We start from the raw sequence: 26436 nt of genomic DNA, 5'->3' as shown, positions 1-26436 counted from the left end.
AGTGGGACTGAAGTAAGAAGGACAGCTTTCAGGAGGGACCTAGTTAGGTGTGACACCAGGGGCTCTGGATTGTATGTTGGTGGCCCAGTGCTACCTGACAAACAGTGGCCTCTCAGCGTGTAAACACTGGTCTCTATGCAGGTTCAATAAAAGTCTGCCTGCTGCATCACTTAACGGCTCGCAAAACCACCACCAGCTCTTATACCAGTTTCTGAGTCACCCATTCTTAGGCATGTAACCCGAGAATATTCCCTCCACCATATTCGGACACAGGCATTGGCAGATACGGTCAGAAAGAACATCTGTATCTTTAATAAAAACACATCACTGCTACAATTTAACATCAAGAATTATTATTGGTTTCCAGAGTGCCAACAATGTGCTAGGCCCTGTACAAAAACAAAGGAAGCTATGTTCCCCACCCTGAAATCACTCTGCTTTCATAAGACAAATGGTTTTTTACACAAGGATTTAACTGTATATTAAGATATTTAAAAAGTAGGACAAAGCCATAGTATTTTTCTCTTTTTTATTTTACAGTTCACAATTAGAAACCTATCGATAAATTAAACAGTTCACCCTCCTGTTTGGGGGTTTCAAAACAACCCTTCCTCTTCATAGTAGTGTTGCCAATGCCACATCATTCAGGAAAGATGGTTCAAAGTGCAATCCATCTAGGTAAGTATAAATGAGAGGCAGAGCGGCAGAAGTAGCCATCTGTTTTCAAGCCCCTTTAAGATTTGCACGTGTTTTAGGAAATCAGCCAAAGTAGAAAGTTAACTGGCAGCAGGAAAAAATTCCCTAAAAAATTTGGAACGGAAAATATACTGGACAGTTGGGAGCAAAATAATTTGAAAGACAACACATTATTTTATCAGTCTGAGAAGGTTACAAATGTAGAAAAACATTTGAATGGGACTTTTAAAACCATGAGGCCGCCAGTTCATATTTTAAGGAACACTAGCAAACTGGAATGGCCTTTTTCATAGAATCATAGAAGATTAGGGTTGGAAGAGACCTCAGGAAGTCATCTAGTCCAATCCCCTGCTCAAAGCAGGACCAACACCAGCTAAATCATAGGAAGATACCTTAGGTAATGCTCTCTGAAGTCAAAGCAGAATTATCAATTTAGGCCCTGATTCAGCAAAGCACTTAAGCATGTGCTTAACTTTAAGCATCTGAGTATTCCCATTGACTTCAATGTTAAGCATGTGGTTAAGTGCTTTGCTGGATGGGGGCTTAAGGATTTCCCCTACCAACAGGTTTCCAATTTCTAAACATTCAGCACCCAGGGTAAAATTCACATCTGTGCAGAGGGCCTACACAAAGACCAATACATCAGTTAAGTGGGACTTAAGTGGTGCATTTGCTTGGTTCGAGTTCTCTGCACAGTGATGAATATAACCTACAATGAATTAAAAAGCCAAATCCAGAAACAGCTGAGTCAGCACTTGCCTTACCCAGCAGGGAGGGGATGAGAAACCATGAATGGAAAGAAAAAAAAATAATAATGAACACACTTTTAAAGAGGAAAAAAAAGTTATATTTTTTTTCATTTATGCTAGCATTACTAACGTATGCGTTACCAGCTATTCTGGCCATATCTGTCTACTGTTGCCAACCTTTGGCACAAGTAATTCTGTGTATCGCAAGATGTAATTAATAATACTTAATAACAATACTTAGCACTTACATAGCGCTTTTCATATTCAAAGTGCTTTACAAAACAGATAATGAGTCCTCACAACACCCCTGTGAGGTAGGTAAGTATTATTATCCCCATTTTACAGATGGGGAAACTGAGGCAGAGAGGTTAAGTGACTTGCCCAAGGTTAAAGAGGGAGTTGGAATACAGGAGGTATTTGACCTGATCCTGGTCTCTCTGACACTAATATAAACAAGGAGTAACACCCATAGATGGTATAAAACTGATGTACGTGAAGAGATCAGAATCAAGTTCCCTGGCTCCCAGTCCTGTGCTCAGGTCACTTGACCACACCTGCTCCACCTAATACAACAGGTTCACCACTGGAAATGCTACAGGAAATTCGGAGCCCAGCAGAAGTGAAATCAGAATCTTAAGGCAACACATATTAACAGCTCCACAATTGCATATCAGGTTGGAGTGCACACCTATGTCTCTTTTATACCATTCTAACGGAGTCTAAACATGGTCGCTAAAGTAGTTTTGCAACTGTTAACTGTAATCAGCTATGGGCCTGACTCTCCTCAGTTCTAAACCAGTGTAAATCAGGTGTAACTCAGAGGAATTACACCAGCATAAAACTGTTTATGAGAGCAGAATGAGGCTTTATACCTGCAGTTTAGAAGTCATGTATCTGGACAGCTTCAGTATGGTTCACCCCCTCTCTCTCTCTCCCCCTACCCCCACCCCAAGAATCTGATCATATACCATTTCACAGTTTCAACATTTCCAACTCACTAGCTTTCAGCAATCAGCATTTAAACAGCACCATACAGCATTTCTAAGACTGTGTCAATATTTCCAAAAAGTGTCAATACATGCAAATATCAAACATACAAAAACATCAAGAATGCTATGAGATGGTACAAAGGATATATATGATCACAAGAAGACCGTACACAATTTTATTTTACTTTTATTAAAAAGACCAAACAACTCACTCATACTTTAACTATGCCACTTATACGTTAGATAGTCATTCCCTAACCTGTGGAAATTCAGGTGTGTATCCCTCCATCTATCTACCTACCTAGAAAGAGAGAGAAATGGCAATCACAAGAGATACTTCTTCAGATCTGTCAGGCACAATTCATGTAAACAGGAAAGGAGTATTCTTTACATTTCTTCTGGCATTGTGGGATACAATGGGGAAGGGGGAGTCACATGCACCATTATTGACCAGCAAAATTAGCTTTGAATAGATGCAAGAGAAACAGAAATTAGATCTGACTGATACACGATATACACCAAAAATCTGAAGCATTAAGTATGTTGAAAAAGGTGGACAGTGGATGTCTTGTCTCTTGTTTTGACTTTAGAAGAGAGGACTAGGATTAAGACAAATCCTTTGTTCTAAGTACAAAGGAAATCTCCTTCCAGCGCATTAGTATGTCACAGCTGAACAGGGAGGAGGTGGAAATCACATCTACCAAATGAAGTCGTTGGGACACCTCTGACAATAATACTTAAAAAATAGAGAAGAAAGTGACAGGTCATGTGCCATTTAATTCATTGCAACAATTCAAAGAATGTGCATCGGCAGAAAGGAATCAGCAACCAAGTGATGCTTTGAAGTTGGCAAATATCTCATGACGCTTCTCCTGTGTCTGTCTAGAGCATCAGCAAATGAGAGCCAAACAAAACTAAAAACCCAAACCAATAATATACAGTATTCCACTGATTTGCTTCCCTGCAGTGTTTTCAAATTACATTTACGGTAACAGTGAGGGGGAGAGAAACCCAAGACCAATAGGAATTTTTTTTAACTGGCTCAGCACCAGCTGAGAAAGAGAGAGAGAGAGAGAATGAAAATTAATTCTTCAAATGTGATCCTTGGAATCCAATTAAAATTTTGTCAACCAGCAGATGAAACCCTAAACTGCTGGAGGGTGTGAAGAAGGGATTGATGCATGGTGCTGCTTGCATTCCTCTTCATTTGCTATGAAATCTGCTCTGTAGGCCTCATCTGAATATCTCCAATCTGGAAAAGACCAATACATGATTTTACAGTAGCACTGAAGCCCATTTTAAGAGGTTCACAGTGTGCTAAACATAAACACGCTAAACATGTGTGAAACATAATAATGACAAACTGCAAATGAACACAATGCATATGACAAGCTATAGATCCCTTCAGAGTTATTCAACCACCAGTCATTACGTTTTGTTGGTTTGTTTTTAACAACAGTTTTTTTTTTCTTTTAACAATGATTTTTTTCTTCTAACAGAATTACAATGATTTTAATCTTAGTACACAGAAGAGAAGGAAGACCATGTAAGCTGATATTGGTTATAAATCCTCATGCTTCAGGGCATAAACCAACTTCTACCTAATGAGAGTCACGAAGGAACATTGCTCATGGCCCGGTTATAACTGCTTATTGCACAGATTCTTGCAAACTTTTTTTGAAGCAAGTAGTGGCCAGTGTCAGAGACAGGACACTGGACTAAATGGGCCAATGTAATGATTCAGGAAGACAGCTCTTATATCCACGTGTCTCATGCCCTGCCTTTGCAGGAGCCCATGTAAATATCGTGCTAGTCATTTTTTCATGTCCAAAGTCATCTGACATGTTTTCTTGCTTTCATGATATGGACCTGATATTTACATGGGTCTCCACTCAGCCTTCTCACAAATATTTTTTTCAGAGTCTCTACAAACCTGGATTGCCAGGGGTTTGTCACTTCACACCAGCATAGAGCTGCCCCGCAGCAGAGAAGCAGACTGTTTGTTTATTTATTATGGAGTGGATGAAAAATAAGTCTGAAAGCACAAAAGATTTGAAAACCCCTTTGGGACCCTCGATCAAGAGGAACAAGTGCAACGTTGCCATAAGGTACGTGTAACTGAAATGATCAATGTTAATCCCTTTGCGAGTGCAAAATAGATATCAGGCAGATTTCCTAAAGTGCTCAGCACCCAAAATCTGGCCATATAGCTGAGGAATGAGTGGAGTTTGTGCATAACACAGAGGGAGACACTAAAGTTATTTCATGTCTGAGCCACAAATTCATTGTGATTTTAAAAGCAACTGAAAGTACCCAAGGGAATTTACCAAGTAAAAACTACCTCAAATGCAAATTTAATAGAGGCATAAAAGCAAGACAGCAAAGAGCGGAGGATCAGTTCTTAAGTGTCTAGGAACTATTGGATTTAGTTGTGCTGAGGTATTGGAAATTTGAAACTTCACTCTGAATTTGGCAGCTTGCAGGTGTCCTCACTGATAATAGAACCTGTGCTCTTTAGCACTAAAAGCACAGGCTTCTGGGACTAAAGGAGCAGCAGTAGTAGCCTCTTATCTTCTGTGTGGACCAGCCACTGGAGGGGAGCGGGTGCACTTAGCATATGTATCAGACCTGTTAACAGCCCATATGGCGTCATTGTGTGAGGTACTCAGTACCCCTTGGAAAGAGCTGAGGGAGAGGAAGGATGGTTCAAGTGGGTAGAGTGCTAGCCCTGTAGGATACCTGCATTCAATTCCTGCTCCGCCACACGCATCCTGTGTGACCCTGGGCACTTAGCAAGATTGGGCCTTAAATTAGTGACTGGTAGAATCTGATCTAGCCCCAAGAATATCAGCAGGACATCCGAAGACTCAGTTCAGAAGGGGCAAGAGAGGTCCATGTTCCTTCCATTTTAATCTAGGTTCTAGAAGGAGTCCCAGATAAAAAGTTCCTACCCCCAGAGAAAAGTTATCTTGTAGACATGCAGGCTTTCGTTGTTGGATCCTTGCAGTTTCAATATTGCCATAAGGTACGTGTAACTAAAATGATCAATGTTAATCTCTAGGCCATGCGCTCCTAAGCGCACAGCTGATATGGAGACTGCAATGCTGATGAACAGATGTCAGGTCTGCAAAAGTCCTCTTTACTCTTTCAGTTACACACAACATACCATCACGGCAAACCTAGTGGCTGAACTTTGTGACTTTGTCCTCACCCATAACTATTTCAGATTTGGGAACAATTTATCCCTCCAAGTCAGCAGGAATGCTATGGGTACCTGCATGGCCCCTCAGTATGCCAACATTTTTACGGCTGACTTAGAACAACGCTTCCTCAGCTCTCGTTCCCTTACGCCCCTACTCTACTTGCACTACATTGATGACATCTTCATCATCTGGACCCATGGGAAGGAGGCCCTTGAGGATTTCCACCCTACCATCAACCTCAGCCTTGACCAGTTCACACAAGAGGTCCACTTCCTAGACACTACAGTGCTAATAAGCGATGGTCACAAACACCACCCTATACCGGAAACCTACTGACCGCTATACTTACCTACATGCCTCCAGCTTTCATCCAGACCACATCACACAATCCAAGCTCTAAGATTTGTATCTTGTATTCTATCCACATTTGTTCCGATCCCTCAGACAAGAGACAAACACCTACAGAATCTCTATCAAGCATTCTTAAAACTGCAATACCCACGTGAAGTGAAGAAACAGATTGACAGAGCCAGAAGGATACTCAGAAGTCACCTACTACAAGACAGGCCCAACAAAGACAGTAACAGAACGCCCCTAGCCGTCTCCTACAGCCCCCAACTAAAACCTCTCCAGTGCATCATCAAGGATCTACAACCTATCCTGAAGGAAGATCCCTCACTCTCATAGACCTTGGGAGACAGGCCAGTCCTCACCTGCAGACAGCCCCCGAACCTGAAACAAATACTCACCAGCAACTACACACCACACAACAAAAACACCAATCCAGGAACCAAACCCTGCTACAAACCCCAATGCAAACTCTGTCCACGTATGTATTCAAGGGACACCATCATAGGACCTAACCACATCAGCCACACCATCTGGGGCTCGTTCACCTGCACATCTACCAATGTGATATATGCCATCATGTGCCAGCAATGCCCCCATGCCATGTACATTGGCCAAACCGGAGTCTCTATGCAAAAGAATAAATGGACACAAATCTGACATCAGGAATCATAACATTAAAAAACCAGTAGGAGAACACTTCAATCTCTCTGGTCACTCAATAACAGATCTAAAAGTGGCAATTCTTCAACAAAAAAACTTCAAAAACAGACTCCAACGTGAAGCTGAAGAACTGGAATTAATTTGCTAACTAGATACCATCAGATTAGGCCTGAATAAAGACTGGGAGTGGTTGGGTCATTACAAAACCTAAACTTAATTTCCCCAATACTAATTTCTCCCTACTGTTACTCATACCTTCTTGTCAACTGTCTGTAATGGGCCTCTCTCTTACCACTTCAAAAGTTATTTTTCCTCCCTTGGTATCCTGCTGTTAATTGATTTCTCTCGTTAGACTGACCTAACACTTGGTAAAGAAACCCCCATCCTTTCATGTATTGATACCTGCTCCTGTATTTTTCACTTCATGCATCTGATGAAGTGGGCTGTAGCCCACAAAAGCTTATGCCCAAATAAATTTGGTAGTTTCTAAGGGGCCACAAGGACTCCTAATTATTGTTACAACAGAGATGTTATTTCACATGAGCTGCAACTTACCTGTACATGAGGTGGAGCACTTAGTACATATATGACAGCATTGGCCATATCTTCAGCTTTTAGACACTGGAAAGACAGAACCAATATTAACTGAGACAAAGGATTACTTAGGAAAATTGAACAGTAAAACTGCTCAGCTTTTAACAATCAACAACACTTAGTGCATTTCCAAAAGAAAAACGGACATGGGGAAAACTTCATTAAACATTTAACAAGGGAAGTCGATTGTTTTTATTTTTGCATTGGCTATTATTAATATTACTATTACAAGGGTGCTTTGATGCATCAGCTGAGATTAGGCCCCCAGTGTGCTAGGTGCTGTACAAAAACATAGTGCGATAGGCCCTGTCCTGAAGAGCTTACAGTCTAAATAGATGAGGCAGGCAAGACTCAGAAGGGAAACAGAAGCAGAGAGAGAGAGAAAGTGACTTGCCCAAGGTCACACAGTAGGGCAGCAGAAGAGCAGAAACTAGAACCTCGATCTCCTGGCTTCTAGTACCGTGTACTATCCACTAGATCACTCTGCCGCTCCTAGAAAGTGTATTTCAACTTTCTGGAGCTCGGACACTATCCCTATGAGACACACATTGCAAATACTTCTAGCAGATTTTCAGCCAATGGCTCAGTCATAATTTAATGCCTGCAAAGATGATTTTACCGGAGCAATAGATTTTCAGAAGTGGGCTGTTTGCAAAGGAAAAATATACACTCTTCTCTCCCTGCCTTAGTCAGCAGCAGACTATTCCGTATCAAAGTTAAACATACCCTATGCACTTCACTCACTTGTGCTGGATACTTTTATGTTCCATACTGTTTATAAACAAAAAAGGTACCATGAGCTAACCAGTGTGACTAGTGAGTTTGTGATGTGCAGAGAGAGTTTTCAAGCTGCAAGGAAGACCTGCTCCCTAGGTTAGGCAAATTGTGATCACACTCCGTGGATTCCCTCTGGCAGGCTCAGATTGGGTTTTAAGCTTGTTTTAATGGGATTTGTTTTATTTAGACACTTGCTTAATATATTTACAACCTTAAAGGCTGATCAGAATAAAACTCCCATTATTGTAATTGTGTTAAAGATGAAGGATCAAGTCCCAGAGTGTGTCCAAAAACATCTGGCCCAATAAGCAAAGGGCAGCAGCAGTAGCAGAGACCACACGTGGGAAAATCACCCCAGCAAGACTCCTCACCTCCCGCCTTGGAAAGGAGGTTTTGGGGTGAGCAAGGGATATGGCCCATGACAATGTGCATTACACAGGTCCACTGGGCTAAAATCCTGCAGAGGATGGGGAGGAGAAAGATCAGACCATATCTGATACTCTTATCCATGGCCTGGATTAGCGCTCCTGGCTCTACTTGGGGTCAGACCAATCAGTTGGGTTGAAGATTCCATCTCTCAGCCCTGATGTACTTCCTCACAGAGCTAAACTTTTTGCCCCTTACCCAGGCTGGAGAACTACGTTCTGCTTTTGGGGTGGGGGATGGACGATATGGAAAACAACTTCTCAGCAGAAAGCTAGGGGTTTTATGAGGAATGGGATGACACTCTGGACTTCATGGACAAACTGGGTAATAATTAGGAACATTGAAATTTCCAGACTGGATCAGTCCAGTGACCCATCCAGTCCAGTATCCCATCTCCAACACTGATGAGTACCAGCCATTTCAGAGGAAGGTACAAGAAACCCTGCATTAGTCAATTAAGGGATAATCTGCTCCTTTGTAAGGTTCCTTCCTGCCCCCCATTAGTTTGAGGCTGGCTTGTGTCTTGAAGCATGAGGGTTTATATTCCTCCTAGAGCACTTCATTAAATAAATCAGACTTCAGATGAGCTCTGAAGGGGAGATGCTTAGTTTTTAAAAAATATTTTAAACCAACATCTCTACAAGAAGCTGGTTAGTTTCTGAATTTCCAAAATTGCAAGGTCCGGCTTTCAGACAGTGTAGTCGCTAATGGGGTATACTTGCCGGATACATAGTCTCTCCAATAAGACACAAGTCACTTAAACCCACAAAATGTCAAAAATTGGTTGATCTTTATACTTGGATGTTCTTCTTGTAAATAAGAAAATTAAAAAAAAGATTGAAACATATTAACATCTACAACGTATATGTGGAGGTCAGTGCAAAATCTGAGATTCAGTCTGAAGAGTCCAATCCTGCTGAGGTGCTGAGAACCTCCTAATGGGTCCTGAGTCCCTTCCTCGCCCATTGATTTCGATCAGAGTTGAGGATGCTGAGCATTTTTCAAGACGCGCTCAGTGACATGCAGACTTGGGGCCCTAAAAGATTATTGGTTAGAGAGAGATCATTAGCCATGCAATCAGTGTAAATTTCCTCTGCATTCGTTTCTCAGTTCCCTACCCTAATGCTCTCGTAGGTTGCAGCGGCTCTTTCTGGATCATTATCATGAAGTTTAAAAGCAAATCCGGTTTCCACCAGTCCTGGAGATATACACTGGAAAAGAACAGAGAACATCCTAATGGGATCTGTAACTCCCCTTTCATTAAAAAAAAAAAAAAAGACAAATATGTTAAGAGAATAGATATTGATTTAATGATCTCTGTAGGATCCCCTCTGATAGAGATCCCCTGCCCTACAAAGAGAAGGTTCAGCACAGCAAATAACAAAATAACTTGCAATACAGTATAACTGCTGAATAAAATACCTCTGAGAGCCAAGCTTACTAAACAGTTTGAGCAAAGCTACTATCTGACTGGTATTATCCATTTTTAATATATTTTTCCTCCTTCCTCAGTAAGTTACTGCAGCTCAAAAAAGGCTATTCTCCCAACAGAATCCCTATCTCCTGTCTCTCGGTCTGGTTCCCCAACCCTTTCCCAGAAGGGAAACTGAGGCACGGGAGGGCTAAGTGACTCGCCTGAGGCCATTCAGTGAGTCAGGGACAAAGTCAGCAGTAGAACCCAGGTCTCATGACTCCCGTTGCGAGTTCTTGTCCATTCACATTTCTATACTCACGTCTCTATGAGGATCTCAAAGCACTTTACTAACATGAATTAAGCCTCCTCAAACCCTGGTGAGGTAGATAAGAGTTATTTTACAGATGAGGGACCTGTGGCATAGAGAGTTTAAATTTCTACAACCATCTTTAATTCTGGTTGCCTCAACTTTTGGGTGTTTAACTTGGACAAATTAGGTGCTGATTTTCAGTGGTATACTGAAAACTGTGTTAAAACTGTACACTGTCACTTTAAATTCCAGGGATTTTCCCTGGTCCTTCTTGCAGGTTAGGGAGGTTGGCAGGGGAGCATGTGATACGAATCTAACAGCAGTCAGTCAGCAGACAGCTTAGAGTAAGGTTGGGTGAGTTGTGAGCTCTGTTTTAGGGAGCAGTCTGCTTTCTCACTCTCTGTTTATTTGCGGCTCTTATGTGTTATCATTCTGAATTCTAAGAAATAAAGCAGTGTTACCTGGCAACCTGGTGGTAACAGTTTTTATGTTTTTATCTAACTTCTCTGCGTGTGCGCCGTGAAACGTGTTTGAGTAGTAGGTGCTCCACACCCCTTGAAAATAAGGCCTGAGATATTTCAAGTTTGGGTGCCCAGAAGCACACAGCAAGTCAGAGGCAGAGCCAGGAACAGGCCCTCTGGTTTAGAAGTGCTACCCTCGCCCTCCAAAACACACCTCAAAGGTAAAACTTCCTACGCACATCCTGAGCGAGCATTCTACTGTTCATTATAACGGCAGGGAGAAAAACCACTCACTGTAGCTCGTATATGAGTCTTGGCTTCTCTAAGTTCTTGTCTTAGCCCCTCCGTCAGTGCTGTAACAGCATACTTGGTGGCACTGTAAAAATGAACAACTGACTGTGGCACGACACTGTGGCCATTCATGCTGAGAAGAAAACAGAAAGAAAAGGGGTGATGGGGGGAGAGCAGGGAGCAGCATGAGACGTCCCAAACAGGAACCAGTACCATACTAAAAAATTGAAGTATTGCTGCCGTAGTGAACCCAAAGAGAGAGGGAAAAAACAACATAGCTATCCTACATGGATGAGTAAATATGGAATTTCCCCCTTTCCCGCTGTAAGCTAGGAAATGAGCTAATGGGCTTTGAATAGTGGAGGAGCATATTAAGCTATAGAATGAAATGGGGAGAATCATGCACCGTGAGATTTTTTTTTTTCTTTTTACACAATTGAGTTCTAGAGCTAGTTGAAAAGTTTGGATTTATTTTTATTTTTTTGAGGGGGTGGGGGCAACGTTTTTATGACAATCTTTCCTGCTTTTGACAGTTTATAGAGGGGTCAAAATGTTTTAAAAATTGAAATTTTCAATGAAAGTGTTCAAAGTTTTTAACTGGCTCTACTGATGTTCCCCAAAACAAATCAAAAAGAAAAAGTTCAGACCCATCCCAAAGACTAAGCTCCTAGGGCTTCAATAAGGCTCTGTCTATACTTGGAGTGTTAACCAGAGGTAGCCAGTCAGCGGTGTAGCCACACCAGAGAGTCAACAAGAAAAAAAAGCTAAAAGCTGTGATTTGTACTGGTGCTATATGGATGGATAGACACCAACGGTTGTAACCAGGAAAAATCTCCAGTAGGAAAAGCCTGAGTTTATTAGAAGGTGAGAGGAATGTTTGTCATTGTAGGTACAAACAGAATAGGACAGCATACAGGGCCCAACATCAGTTGAAGTCAATATTAGTACCAGACATGGGATTGTATCATCCCAGTGCAGAGAGCCAATAAAAGGCCTTTTGCAACACGTAAACCGTACATTGCAGCTGTGAATGGAGACCCCCTTCCCAGGCGACTTCTCCATACTACCCGTACATTTGCCAGCGAAGAGTCTGGGCCAGGGAAGAGACCAGTGGATCCGTGTGTTTATGCAGATTCCTAAGTGGCTCAGCTGTTCTCTCTGCCTGTACCTTGGTCCCGGGCTGGAGGAGTGAATTTCACCTTCCCAACCCAACACTTCACCCACACACAGCTCCATTATTCAGGCTTTACATGAATGAATGTTGTCTATGAAGCACTATCAGGATGGGTGCCTCGGAGAGAAGAGGGCTCATTGATAGCCTGTGTCCCGATACTGTGTGTACAGCGGCACAAGAAGCAACCTTATCTGGAAAAGGAGAAGCTATGAAGTGCTACAGTACAGGCCCATTACATAGGGCATGAAACAATATGGGACTAGTCAGTAACATATACTGGCAACCTGCTGCATGAATCTTTGGTATCAAAAACAGGCCAAAAAACATACACGCACAGAAAAACTCCCAGTTGGATACAGACGGACTTCCAGCGACAAGCAGCAGTGGAGACAGGGAGACAGTTGCTTCGCACTGTAAAGCAACAAAAGAAAACAAAGAAAAGCCAACCCATAGCAAATTAGGCCTATTTTCAGTGACTACCACAATCCGGTCTCTCACCTGTTAATGTTAATAATATGGCCATCATCAATGTTTCTCTCCTTCATAGACCGATAGACCTCCCGAGTGCAGATACTTACGGCCATAACATTGACCTGAAACAGAAGGAAAAAAATGAAGATGAAAGCCCATTGTAGTGACCATGGATTTCATGCTCATCCTTGCATGCTTGGGATAAACTCTGCCTTGACTTACAACCCATGTAACCACACTGCAGCCGAAGGAATGGGTTTTGCTTAAATATACTAGCATGCACTTTAGAGCAGGTCATGGAGGAAAATGTGGCTGGAACCAGCATTGGTGACTAACGAAGAATCCACAGCCACCTGGGGCTTCACAGTTGTCACTACAATGCAACCACTACTATTCAGAACTTAACAGGATAGAAGTCTGATCCTCCAGCTTCAAAGCACAGGTTCTTACAACTTGAGATAAAAAAAAGACCTTCCATTAGCTGTCACCAGTATAGGTCCTAAGATAAATGCTCAGGCAGTTCTGATTCCATCCTGTAGAGTGCAGTAGTGACATATACACCCTAGCCAGTTCGTTACAGTATCTATAGGACTTGTAAAGTTTGATACCATAACAACAACAACATTCATTTTAAGGGGGTGAAATTCTCTAGGCTTTGTCTCAGCCGGTATGAATTTTATTTAATTGGTTTGAAACAAAGTGAGAGGAAAGTCGTGTTTGGTTGGTTTTGTGTTACGGGAAAGTGAAAACTATGTTTTCTCATTGTAAGTTCTTTGAGGCAGGGACTGACTTTTTATTCTGTGTTTGTACAACACCTAGAACAGTGGGGTCCTGGTTCATGACTGGTGCTCCTCAGAGCTACCTCAATAAAAACAAATAAATTAAATAATAATAATAATAATATTTTTTTAAAAATTTACTACACATTGCTGAGCATATAAACATTACCTGGGCATTTAGCCAGCACAATGCCATCACCCTGGGAACTTGAGGCTAAAATCCCCATATACCAGGTTAAAAATTTACCTTGGTTACGTGGGAGGTCTTTAGAGGTCTCACCAAAGTTGCCCTGTATTCCAGGGCTGGAGTAAAGCCCAGAATAGGCAGGGTATTTCAAATCTATTTTGATTTCACAGTTAGCAAGGTCAAGGAAAGTGTGAATGGATTGTTTCAGTCAAAATCTTAAATAAACAAACAACCAAAACCAACCTTTGAGATACAGATCTTGGCTTTTAAAAGCCTCCATGAACAGCAGTGCTGCTCTCTGTGAAGCCGTAAAGTCGTGAGTATAAGGGCCTCAGATTCTCAGCTGATGTAAATCAGCATTATTCCACTGAAGTCAGTGGAGCTGTGCCAGCTTACACTAGCTGGAGATCTGGGAGCTTGCCTCTCTATTAGGCTATTTGAAGGAGCAAGGACGGAGGGGCATTTCTGCAATGTTTAATGTCGAAAGCTAAAATCATCATGATCTTGCAACACAGAGCGCTTTACAACATGCAGTTACATTTGGGGAGGATGCCAAAAAGTAAATGTTTTACCATCAGGAAAAAAAAAAAAGCCACCCACCACACTATGAATCTTATTAACTGAGCTACTTTAGTGACACGTGTAGGGAAATGGATACGTAGCATCAAAGAGCCTCCACGACTCAGCTGGACAAAGGTGAAGCAGCAGCTGCCAGGATTCGTTTTGCTCGGCCTGAGGCTCACAATCATCTCAAGTAGTTGAAGCCTCTCCAGGAGAATACGTTAGATCTACTGGCAATATCTGCCAGTGTCACAGAGCGACTGGTTTCACTGGCCTCTGTGAAAACGTGCCTCACACAGTACTGTATTGTCGCTTTGCGTACACACACAGCAGAGGTATAGTTAAACAAACTGCAAAAAGCATCCCCGGTCAATGAAGAACTGTCAAAAGACCCAGAGAGCCAGGACTTTTCACCCACCCCCACACCACGCAAGAGTTACTGAATGTGATGGTATGTGCACTGGAATCTTTTGCCTCTGGGCTGGAATGTAGCCCACGTGGAGTGGACGGAAGGTTCTGCTTGAATTCATGGCTGTAAAGGTCAGTGAGTAAAGCATGAAGGAGTTGTTCAAAGATTACTGTGTGAAATAAGGTGTGCACGCAGCACGGGGCTCCAGATTCTCCTCAGCAGAATGTAGAAGGCTGAGCAGACTTCAGTCTGGGTCTCATTTAGAGCACAATATTATAAACAAGCTGGGAGAATGGAAACCTCATAAACCGGAGGAAAGGAGATGGGAGATTTTTAAGAGCAGGTCAGACACACACTTATCAGGGATGGTCTAGATAACACTTAGTCCTGCCTTGAGTGCAGGGGACTGGACTAGACGACCTCTCAAGGTCCCTTCCAGGCCTACAATTCTACGAAAAGAGGGGGAAGGATGGTCCTGTGATTAAAGCACCATATGGGGCCCAGACACTCAACGGTATCTAGGTTCCTATTTCAATGAGAGTTAGGCACCTAAATACCTTTGAGAAATTGGGCCTGAGTCTTTGGGCTGGTGTGGACAGGCATGACAGATGGGACTACAGTCCTGCCTCCGAACCCTTTCCCTTTGAAGGAGCTTAGCCCTGAGCGTCCTCTGTACAGCCAAGGCTGTAACTATGACCAGCCGCTGCACTGAGGATGCAGGCTCTTTGCATCCTCCCCCACTTGGGCACCCTTGCAGGGGCCAGCCATAAATCACTCCATTAAAGTTTCAAGGCCTACTAGACATTGCACAAGGCAGTGGCTCTTGCTGAGTTTGAAAGCCTGGATCTCTGATTTGGTGTTAAACGTTAACCTTTGGTTATCTGTCTTCTGGGCATAAACCTGGCTGCTGGAAGCCTCTCTGTGCCAGGAGATGCAGGGATTGATTTCGAGGTATGGGGGAGGGAGGGGCGCGCTCCAATTCCAAAGCCACTACCTAGTGATAATGGAGAGCCGTCCCATGACTCATTGGGCGTTGAGACTTGGGGTGAGATTTTCAAAACCCCACTGGGTTTTATATTCCTAAATCATATAAGTGCTTTTGAAACCCCCCCCCCCCCCCCCCGTTCACACCCCAGCCAGGAGCTGCATTGTACATGTAGAGATGAGCCATGCTGAGGAAGCAAACATTGTTTTCATTCAGCCTATGATTTTATGAGCTAGATCTTTAGCTGCTGTAAAATCAGCATCGCTCCATCAAAGGGAATAGAGCAACGCTGATTAACACCAACTGAGGACCTGCTCCCACACTTGTAAAACCTTTCCTATTTCTGATCAGAGGGATTGTTGCCTTTGATCCATCTTGCCCGGGATCTGACATTTCTCATTTCTGACCTTTTCAATTTGTCTGCTACTTTGTGTGGATCTACCTGGAGAGATTCAAAGAAACTAAACTCAATAAAGAGATATTGGAAAAAGGGGTAATTTGCTGCAAGTCCCGAAATAGAATCAGCTGAGCAATATGCTACCAATATACCTCTCCTCATAAGCAGATCTCAGCAATGGATTGGCAAGAGGCCATTTTTCTGCCCATCCAACTGGAGACAAAGTACCATAATAGGAAACAGAATCAGAGGGAAATTAAGACAAAACCATGGTGTAATTCAAGCCAAATCTGAGGTCCTTCTCAAGACACATTCCTGCCAGCATCGATGGGAGTGCACCCGACCGAGGATGGATAAAAATCTCAGGGCTGGTTTCCCAGTTGCTCCATTCTTGCACTTGGGGCAAGGGCACAAGAGTGGCTTTAAACCACCTTTGCACTCCCCATATCCTGGGGCTCTACAGGAGCCTGGCTAGCCCTTGCCTTGAGATGGCTCGAATGTAGCTTTCTATGAGCCCCAGGACGCAGAGAATAGGTGTAATGCAGTACGCATCAGTGATGCCTCTGACGTCCCCCTACGCCAGGGGTTGGAGCCAGGGGCCCTGGTGCTCTCTCCACACTATTCAAAGGAGGTCCTCTGTACAAGGGGCATTTTGCGGATATTTTGGGGCTAGGGGATATTTCCACCCATTTTAAGGCCCCTTTATGCTGCCAGAGTGGCATAAAATTCACACTCATACACCGTGTATTTGTTAAGTGCCAACTGCTTGCTCAGTGCTGTAGAGGCAGGGCCAGCTCCAGGCACCAGGTTAACAAGCAGGTGCTTGGAGCGGCCAAGGGAGAGGGGCGGCACCTGCGGCAATTCGGGGGCGGCAGGTCCCTCACTCCCTCTAGGAGCGAAGGACCTGCCACCGCCGATCGCGACTTTTTTTTTTTTGCTTGGGGTGGTAGAAATGCTGGAGCCGGCCCTGTGTAGAGGACACAAAGAGGATGTGGTCCATGCCCTGAGAAGCCTGCACTGGGGAGGAGGAGGGAGGGAGGAATACACAACAGATAACAGTTCAGGTGACAAGGATCTGGAATCCCACAGCAGAGCAGTAGGGGTTGTAATAAATAAACGATAGCACTTTTCTGGCTGGTGGAGCTTCAGGAAGAGGTTTCAAGAAAGAAACATGGGAAGAGGGATCGGTAAAAGTCAAAGTCAATCTCAAAAGCTCATAAATGATGTAAGGAAAGAAGAAAGTTTAAAAACCCTTCCATTAAATTTAAGGCCCTAAATGTCCCCTAATGAAGGGATCTAGGGTTATTTGGAGATTTTTTCCCCCCCTCTCCTTCAGCACAGCTGGACTTCGAAATGCTTCTGTAACACCCTTCAAAATAAAAGCATTCGCTAACGCTTTTCTTCCTGCAGAACATTTGAAGAAATTCTCTCCGTACTATTCTGAGCACTGCGAAGACCCAATGGCCCATGAAAGGAGCAGACAGCCTCTGTTTCAAGAAACTCTTGAAAAGTTTCAGAAAGCGCATCAGAAACAGACCAAGGTATGTTGATTAGAGGCACACATGTGGCACCCAGTAAGTGTATCCCTCTGATGCATATGTAGTCAGAGAGAGACAGCAAAAGCCCCACGGCCAGACCGAAAGCTATATGCAGCTACAGTGTGTTCAGAGAGTGAGATTTCCAGGCGGTGAGAGCATAGCTGTGAAAAGGGGACTATTCAGAGAGGAAGCAAAACCCAGAGCTATTTTTAACAGCACTTTCAATGTTTATTAACAGGTTAAAAATCACGAGCCAGATTCAGTAAAGCTGCTCAGATCAGGATGGCTCATGGTACACAGGGGCCTGTGATTTCCATGGACTTCCCCTCCAGATGAAAAGTGCCACTGAAGTTGGGTTCATTAGACACACGTTAGGTTCAGCTCTCAGCTTCTGGCAAGCTGTCAATAAAGCCTCATTTGGATAATATTTGGACATCCCGGTTTAACACAGGTGACGTAACATCACCCTGACAATTAATGCCGCAGCTACATCAGAGCAGACACACACAGGTATGTTGTCCATACACAATGAGCAGAACACGCACTTCCAGTATGGAGAACTCTCTGTGTCATTTCCCATAACGTAAAATTAGAAAAAATAAAAATAAAGTTTCCAGAAGAGGGAGAGAGAATAGAAAGTCTCTCTCATGCTGTAAGATCCCAAATCACCTCACAACCCTGCCGCCATTGCAGACGGACTTCCGACATTTAAAGGCACAGTGCAGTACAGAAAACAGAACCATAAATCCATGCACTTATCATTAATATTACAGTAGCATCTCCAACTAAGATTGTGGTCCCATTATACTAGGTACTGCATGTACATCTTATAGGAGACTGTTTTTGTAAATAATGTGATCGAATTTCACAATTTCCTAGTACGGCACGTGAAATCGGCTCTGTGGTATCCAGCTCTAACCAGATTTTGAACAGAAAATAAAGTAATAAAGACCAGGAAAAAAAAGGAATACTATAGTTTATTAGGTTTCAGAGTAGCAGCCGTGTTAGTCTGTATCCGCAAAAAGAACAGGAGTACTTGTGGCACCTTAGAGACTAACAAATTTATTTGAGCATAAGTTTTCGTGGGCTACAGCCCACTTCTTCGGATGTATAGAATGGAACATATATTGAGGAGATATATATACACATACAGAGAGCATGAAAAGGTGGGAGTTGTCTTACCAACTCTGAGAGACCAATTAAGTAAGAGGAAAAAAAACTTTTGAAGGGATAATCAAGATAGCCCAGTACAGACAGTTTGATAAGAAGTGTGAGAGTACTTACATGGGGAGATAGATTCAACGTTTGTAATGTAGTTCAATGTAGTTTATTAGGCTGATATGAATCAACCCATTTTACTACCTACCGCTGCAACAAACTGTGAAACTAACGGGATTTGCTACGAAAGCTGGCACCTGGCATTTAGTTTCCAATTTTAGTTTAAAAATTAGGATCTTCACTTTCAAAAAAAAAAATCAATAGATTGAAGGAAATAATACTGAAGAGTATTAAATATTTCAGTGCCACAGGATTTAGGGCATGTGGTTAATAGCCCACCTCCTCAAGGAAAGTCTGGGAAAATTAATAGGCCTTGAGACATCATCCGGAGGATCAACAAATCTGGACAAGGTGGGAAGTAGGTTCAGGACTCCTGGACGTATCGGGTAGTTTGGTGGTGGCCTCTGGCATGTTTCAGCACAGTGAGCAGAAAGGCCAGCTCCTGTGTATGTGCACTTCATGCTGTGGTTCTCCAGGTACATCAAACCACAACATCTCAGTGTAGAGATGAACAGAAGATGGACGGCAGGGATATTTGCCAATCGGTAACATGGCACATCACATCAGTATGACATTTACCCCAGTGCAGAGTCAGTACAAATCCTACATGTCACTAAAGGACATGTCACAAGTCCTCAAAGGATGGAGCTCTGAGGATATGTCTAGGCTGCAGGCATTGGCTGTACAAACTCACCCAGAACGCTCGGTGATTACTCGTGGTGCTAGCCCAAGCTGAAGCATGTGCTGCCACAGCTTCATTGTTCCAAGACCCAGTGATGGGACAAGCCCTTCAACCCACTGGTGGAAAGGCTAACAAGCACTCCTGTACTCAGGCAGCACCAGTTAGGTGCATCTGCAGAACCTGCACCACTCGGAGAAGTGGAATTTAGAGGGGTGAGACTGACCACAGAAGCAGGGAGGAGTTTTCCCAGGGACTGCTAGTGAGCGCTGGTAGCCAGGGGAGCTCAGCCTGAGGCAATTGCTTAGGTTTTCCTTCACACCTGCCCGCCGCCCGCCCTGCCCTGTTTGGGGCAGATTGACACAACAAGCTCAGTATGAGTGAAGGCCCTTGAGGGCTGCTTCAAGCCAGTGGCCTACGGTGGGTCCTGGGAAGCACCACCAGTGGTTAGAGACAAGGAGAGTGTAAACTGGGCTCTGAAAAGACTCTGGGAGTGAGCTGAACTTCTGCCAGGAACAATAAGATTGCCCAGGCTGGGGGGCTCCTGTAGGAGGTTCAGGGGCAAGAGATTCAAAGATACGATAGCCAAGCCCAAGCTGAGGGGCGGCTGACTACGGACCTGAGCTAGCAAGATTTAAGCTAACTTGGGGGTATGTTGGCTCAGGCTGCAATCACACTCAGTGGCTGCAATCTAGACATACCCTTAGTCTGTGAGTGGACGTTTGACACAACTACGCGATAATGACTCCCTGAGTGTGCAGGGATATGGCAGTCCTCTAGAGCTCCTGGAATCAGCATGCCACAGATTCCAGGGCACCAATATTGCACACAGACCAGGAGAGAGCTTTCTATCACGTCAAATCTATTAATCAGCCGTGGGTTATAGACACATATCATCCACTTCCAGAGAGACCTTTGGAGCATTTGTCTACTATAAAGGGGACCTCTGTGCTGAAGAAGTATGACGTGATCACGACAAAATGCAAATCTACATGAAATTGGAAGTTTTTGTATGTTGGTACCAAGTAAAAAAAAAGGGGGGGGCTCATGTACTGGATTTGTCATATTTTTCTTTGGGGGCGAGGGAGGATTTGGAGAGTGGGGTGCTTGAAAATAGGTCCTTTTTCCGATTAAAATTAAAACAAGGCAATTCCCAAGTAAAAAAGTGGGGAGCTCAGCACGTCTGAAAATCAATCCCAAGGTAAAATATAATCCAGTTAAAATTCAGAATTAAACAGTGACGCAGTATTGCAGACCCCAGTAATATCACAACCCATAGTTTAGAATCCATGTAACACAAAATGACTAAGCATAGTTTTGGAAAGAAAAAGCGGGATAGTTCACAAGTGGCAAAGCAACAAGAAAGCAAATTGTGGTCTTTGCCTTCACTAAAGAGGACAGCGATAGCAGAGCTATCCATGTAATGAAGTCATCCTGCAGGTATGTGGCAGACTCTCTACTGAAATGCTGCCACTACTGTAGCCCAGGGGGCTAGCGTGCCTTCATTATATTTACTGCTTTGCATTATATTCTGATTTGCACTATATTTAGCAGTAATGCAAGAAATCTACAGGCCTGTATCCTGTAAGACATTAGCTTCAGCAAGTTAGAATAAGGCTTGAGACCTATGAACTCTGAACAGATAAACGGCCCAACAGAAAACCCCAAGTATTTGGGAAGCTGAAAATAGACTTTAAGGGGAAGTTCTGATCACAGATAAATAATTTAACCACAGAGGTGTCCTGGCAACAAACTGACGTACATAACAGGTACATGAGATACATTTAAGGCTGGCCTGCTTGCCTGCCTATATATCTTTGCTTATAAGTTTCTTATTTTCTTATAGATTTGATTGGGGAGGGATAACTCAGTGGTTTGAGTATTGGCCTGCTAAACCCAGGGTTGTGAGTTCAATCCTTGAGGGGGCCATTTAGGGATCTGGGGCAAAAATCTGTCTGGGGATTGATCCTGCTCTGAGCAGGAGAGTTGGACTTGAGGTCCCTTCCAACCCTGATAGTCTATGATTCTATTTGTTTTATTATATTAGGGTATATTTTGGCTGTAACATAAGGGATCTGCAAACCACATCCTGTATGTTGAGCTAAGGCAAAATTAGCATACAGATATTTGGGACATTTCACCTAGATCAGGGGTTCCCAAACTTGGTTTGCGACTTGTTCAGGGTAAGCCCCTGGAAGTAATCAATATACACCTCTACCCAGATATAACGCGACCCGATACAACATAAATTCGGCTATAACGCGATAAAGCAGAGCTCCGGGGGGGCGGGGCTGCGCACTCCCGTGGATCAAAGCAAGTTCAATATAACGCGGTAAGACTTTTTGGCTCCCGAGGACAGCATTATATCGAGGTAGAGGTGTAATTAATACATAATCTAAAGATCAGGCAACCCTTCTAGGGTGGAACACAGCAGTTGTTTAACAGCACACAGCAACAGTGCTCAATTGAGATGGTGAACCTCTGTTGGGGGTGGAGATTTTGCAACATTTCTAAGACTATTTGTTAGGCTGTGCCTTCACATTTGCTAATTTTTTCCCCATTAAATTTATACCCATGTTTCACCCCATGCCAGAAAATGATCTTATTTAAAACCAAAACTCATTTTTCTGGGTAAAGAGAAGCCTGTGACGAGTACTATACTGGGGCAAAATAATCACTCCCCACCCCAAAGGCCAGGACAAGTGGATGTCTACAGCATATCAAGATAGAGAGGATGGTCTATTGGCTAGGACACTGGGTTGTGACTCAGAGCTGGGTTCGATCTCTGGCTCAGCCACAGCCTGCCTCTGTGACCTTGGCTAAGACACTATCTACCTCATGTCTCTGTTCCCCATGTGGGGATAACAGCACTTTCCTACCTCACAGGAGTGGCCTGAAGATAAAATCCATCAATGACTGTGAAGTGCCCAGATACTAGACTGATGAGGGCCAGAAAAATGGGTGTCCTCTCCCCATCCCTTCTCCTTATTTCCCCACAGTCTCTTTGTATTTGGTTTTCACTCCACCTGGTCTCTGCTCCATTTTTCACCCTATTTTTTCCAATGGAGATTTCCCTCCCTTTCTGCTCCCTTTTTCCACGATCTCCCCTACTGTAATCACTCCTACATTCCAGATGGTTCAAGAATCAGGCAAAACACATTTTCCCATCCCTAGCACCCAGCCAGCAGGCGACACTTATCTCTGCATCCAAACGCTTGGTCAGGGCAAAGACTCGCATCTCTCTGCCCAGCCCATCATAGTTCCCATTGTTTCGCAGGCGTACTACTCACATCTATCATCATCCTCCAACCCTCCGTTTTCCCAGAGAGCAGGGGCTCGGGGCGAGCCAAGCCAGCATTGTTGATGCACACATCAACCCCTTGATGTAGAGTCTTGATTGCAGAGAACATAGATAGGATCTCTTCTTCATTGGACAGATCGCACTTATAGGGGATAAGGACGCCAGGGTATCCCGCACTCTGGCATTCTGCTGCCAATTTCTAGAGAAAGAAAAAAGGAAGGAAGAGAAAAGCAATCAGAATCCCTTCCCCTGGGAAAGGCCCAATTGATCAGCTGTGCACTTCATTTCTGCCAGCAAGTACTTTCGTTATTAGTTTGTATTACAGCAGCACCTAACAGCCCCAACCAAGATCAAAGCCCCATTGTATAATGTATAAACACATAGTATGAGACAGTTGCTGCCCCAAGAGCTTGCAGTCTAAATAGGAAAGACAGACAAGGGGAACAGAGGCACAGACAGGGGAAGTGACTCACTCAAGGTCACACAGCCAATCAGCAACAGAGCCAGGAACAGAACCCAAATCCCAGCGTGGTACACTATCCACCGGACCACGCTGCCTCTGCAGATATGGCTACCAGAATCTCCTGGTCTGATGACTAAAATTATGGTCCTTGACCCTTGATTTTAAAACATCATCGCAGAAAGGGACTAAGACTATGACTACACTACAAGCACTACAGCAGCAGCGCTGTAGCTATGCCACTGTAGCACAGCAGTGTAGACACTTGCTATAGCAATGGAAGGGGGATTTCAGTCCTCGAGAGGCGGTAGTTAGGATGATGGACGAATTCTCCCATCAACCTAGCCATGTCTAAATCGGGGCTTAGGTTAACTACATCGCTCCAGGATGTGATTTTTTTTCCACACTCCTGAGCAATGTAGCTATGTCAGCCTAAGTTTTAGGGGTAAACCAGGCCTCAGACTTAGCAAGAGGCCTGATCTTACGTGTAGCGTAGGCTGCTTTGCTAATTGCCTGTCACTTGCACATTATATTTGCTCATCCAGCTCCACAGAGCTTATCCTCTTGGGTTGGATGCTATAAATGTCACAGACCATAACTACTCAAAACTGAATTCCCCTTGGTTTTCATTTGTAAGGCCAGATCCTCAGCTGGCGTAAATCAGCATCATTCCACTGAAGGGAATGGGGTGACATTGATTTACACTAGCTAACAATCTGGCCCATGCTGTCTAATGTGTGTGCTGGATTGTAGTATTTTACAGGAAGAAGATAATCTGCTGGGTGCCGAGGTGTTTTAAATATCAGACATTTCCAGGTAGCTTGAATAAATGGAACAAGGGCACAGCATGGACTGTATTCTCAGAACCATTAAAGGATTTATACAAAGTTCAGTCTTGGTCCTATGACTTCACTGCACAAGACGACGATCCTTCACTGAAGTCATTTTTTTTTTAATACTTAAAAACGTTTATTATTCAGATTACTTAATTTAGCCGCCTTGCATGGTGCAAATAATTGTCAACCTCTACATTTATAACAAAGAGCGACAAAAAGCAAAATTGGTCCACTGAGCAGTAACTCAAACAAAACATATGCTCTTATCAAATAATCCCCCCCAAAACACCCATAGGAGAGAAAGCCTTAAATAAATAAAATAAATAAATTAATGGAAATATCCTATTTCCTAGAACTGGAAGGGACCTTGAAAAGTCATAGAGTCCAGCCCCCTGCCTTCACTAGCAGGACCAAGTACTGATTTTGCCCCAGATCCCTAAGTGTCCCCCTTAAGGGCTGAATTCACAACCGTGGGTTTAGTAGGTCAATGCTCAAACCACTGAGCTATCCCTCCCCCCTATAAAACAGATAGCTTTGCCTCACCTCCTGAAGATAGTCAGCAAATTTAGGGACTGGTCGAGTACAGTAAATTATGGGAGCCTTTCCATTTACTTCAATGGGAATTGGATCAGGCCTGGGGAGGAATGAATTCAAGTCAAAGGTCCTCCAACCACACCAATCTAGCACTATTAGCTTGAGCTTTCCATGGATTTCAATAGGACTTAAGTATGTACTTAAAGTTAAGCACATGTTTAGGTCTTAGCTGCATCAGGGACTTGGTTTAAGCTGTCTGGTTTCCATTCAAGTACTTTTCAGCGCCATCCGCACCAGAGCGTATGCACCGTGAAACACTGATGTAGATCCACCAAGTGTCTGATGTCTTGGCACACCCCAAACTGTGACCGTAACAGAGCCCACGACTGGAGGGGATTTGCTGACGATTTAAGTTTCATTCATGTGGTTTAACTAGCCAAAATAAATTACAAGGCACCAGCCTTTGAAGGAATCTTTCTAAAGGGCACCTAGGTTTGGGAGGACTGACCTGTCTGCTGCCCACAAGGAAGTGATCAAGGTCAAGGTCTAAGGGTTGGATCCAGCAGCCACTGAGGTCAATGGAAAGACTCCCATTGATGTGAGCAGGCACTGGATCAGGCATTAGCATTGTTGTACAAGAATCTAGTGATCCAGCCCTGATCATCCAAGGTGTCTTACTGTGACAGATGCAAAAGGTACAGTATGTAGTAATATATATTAATAACAAATAATAATTAAATTGTTATAGATTAAATAATAATAATATTACCCTTCCCTTACCAAGTGATATATTCAAAGGGGTTAGGTCTACAAAATCGACTAAAATGTATCATTAATGCTTTTAGGTCATTCTGACCTCTCGTATATCAGAGGCCACTAAACACCACTAAACAACCCATACTCAGCCCAACAACCAGTGTTAGACCAAAGTACTGTATTACAGCCCTCAGGTGACTAAACTAATGTGCGCCCAACCTCCCTCTTCCCACTTGAACTGAGGTGTTTGTTTTATAAACTGGTCTTTGCATTAACAAGTAATTAAACAACAACCAAAAGGCAAGCAAAAACCATGCCTGGCTTCTGGTGAGTCCTGAATAAGGCAGGGTCTGAGTGAAATTCACTCTCAAAATACACATGCAGGGCTTTGTTAATGCAAGCAGCAGGAGGGGATGAGTGATTTAAATTGAGCTCTCCACAACAATCAGTTTGTCAAAGAAACATCAGTGGAACGTCAACATTAAAAGAACTAGCTCGTTTTTAAAAGACAGACACAGGGTGAATAGATTCTGCCCCACTGAAGGCAATGGCAAAGCTCCCATTGATTTCAATGAAACCAGGATTTCCCCCACAGTATGTAAATTTTGGGAACTAGTTACCTTGACATTGTCTTTTAAAATTAATATATAAGACAGTGAAAGCGTACTAGAGTTCACACATTGCCTTCTTGGAATATAAATACTCAGTTGGAATGTTAAATTATAACATACAGCATATAAAGAGTTCCTTTCTTTGGGGAAAAAAATTAAAAACCAAACCAGTAAATGAAACTGGATTCTCTTAAGTGTTCCCCTCCCTTTCCCATAAAATATTAGGGTTACAGCTGGTTCACATTTTTCAAAATTCACATTTTTGATTAAATTTTCAATTGAAATATCTATTTTCGACCGGGGAGGAGGGAATCACAAAAAAATGTGATTCTCTCTCCCCTGCTCATTTTCTGATCAGCTCCAGTCAGAATTTTAAAATATTAGCAACTGCTTCAGGGGTGTTTTGAAGTTTTTGTTTGTTTGTCTGTCTGGTTTTGGGGGGACTCAATAAACTTCGGTTTTGTTCCCAGTTACTGCATTCGTTTGTGTGTCACAGCCATATTTTCAAAAGCTATTGTTTCATGTACTTCCACCTTTAAAGACTGATCATATTCTTCCC

At 43.3% G+C, this 26436-nt stretch overlaps 1 protein-coding gene across 2 annotated transcripts in view; it reads right to left on the bottom strand.

The window, feature by feature from the left end:
• Positions 1–515: 515 nt before the first annotated feature.
• DHRS11 (dehydrogenase/reductase 11) overlaps positions 516–26436 on the bottom strand; it is a 73680-nt gene continuing 47759 nt past the window's right edge. Inside the window, exons 1-7 of one of the 2 annotated variants that reach the window (XM_034752581.1) lie at positions 25019–25161; positions 22670–22879; positions 12594–12688; positions 10925–11054; positions 9564–9656; positions 7204–7269; positions 516–3686 (exon numbers count right to left, since the gene is read on the bottom strand). In XM_034752581.1, the coding sequence (XP_034608472.1) occupies positions 3645–3686; positions 7204–7269; positions 9564–9656; positions 10925–11054; positions 12594–12688; positions 22670–22879; positions 25019–25138 (756 nt within the window). In that variant the 5' untranslated portion in view covers positions 25139–25161 and the 3' untranslated portion in view covers positions 516–3644. Of the gene's footprint in view, positions 3687–7203; positions 7270–9563; positions 9657–10924; positions 11055–12593; positions 12689–22669; positions 22880–25018; positions 25162–26436 lie in introns of those variants that run through there. The other variant, XM_034752582.1, reaches the window with a different exon arrangement.

This window comes from Trachemys scripta, chromosome 18, assembly GCF_013100865.1.
Source record: "Trachemys scripta elegans isolate TJP31775 chromosome 18, CAS_Tse_1.0, whole genome shotgun sequence".
Taxonomy (NCBI): Eukaryota; Metazoa; Chordata; order Testudines; family Emydidae; genus Trachemys; species Trachemys scripta.
Note: the sequence above shows the minus strand (reverse complement) of the source record. Positions and strands in the feature narration are given on the sequence as shown.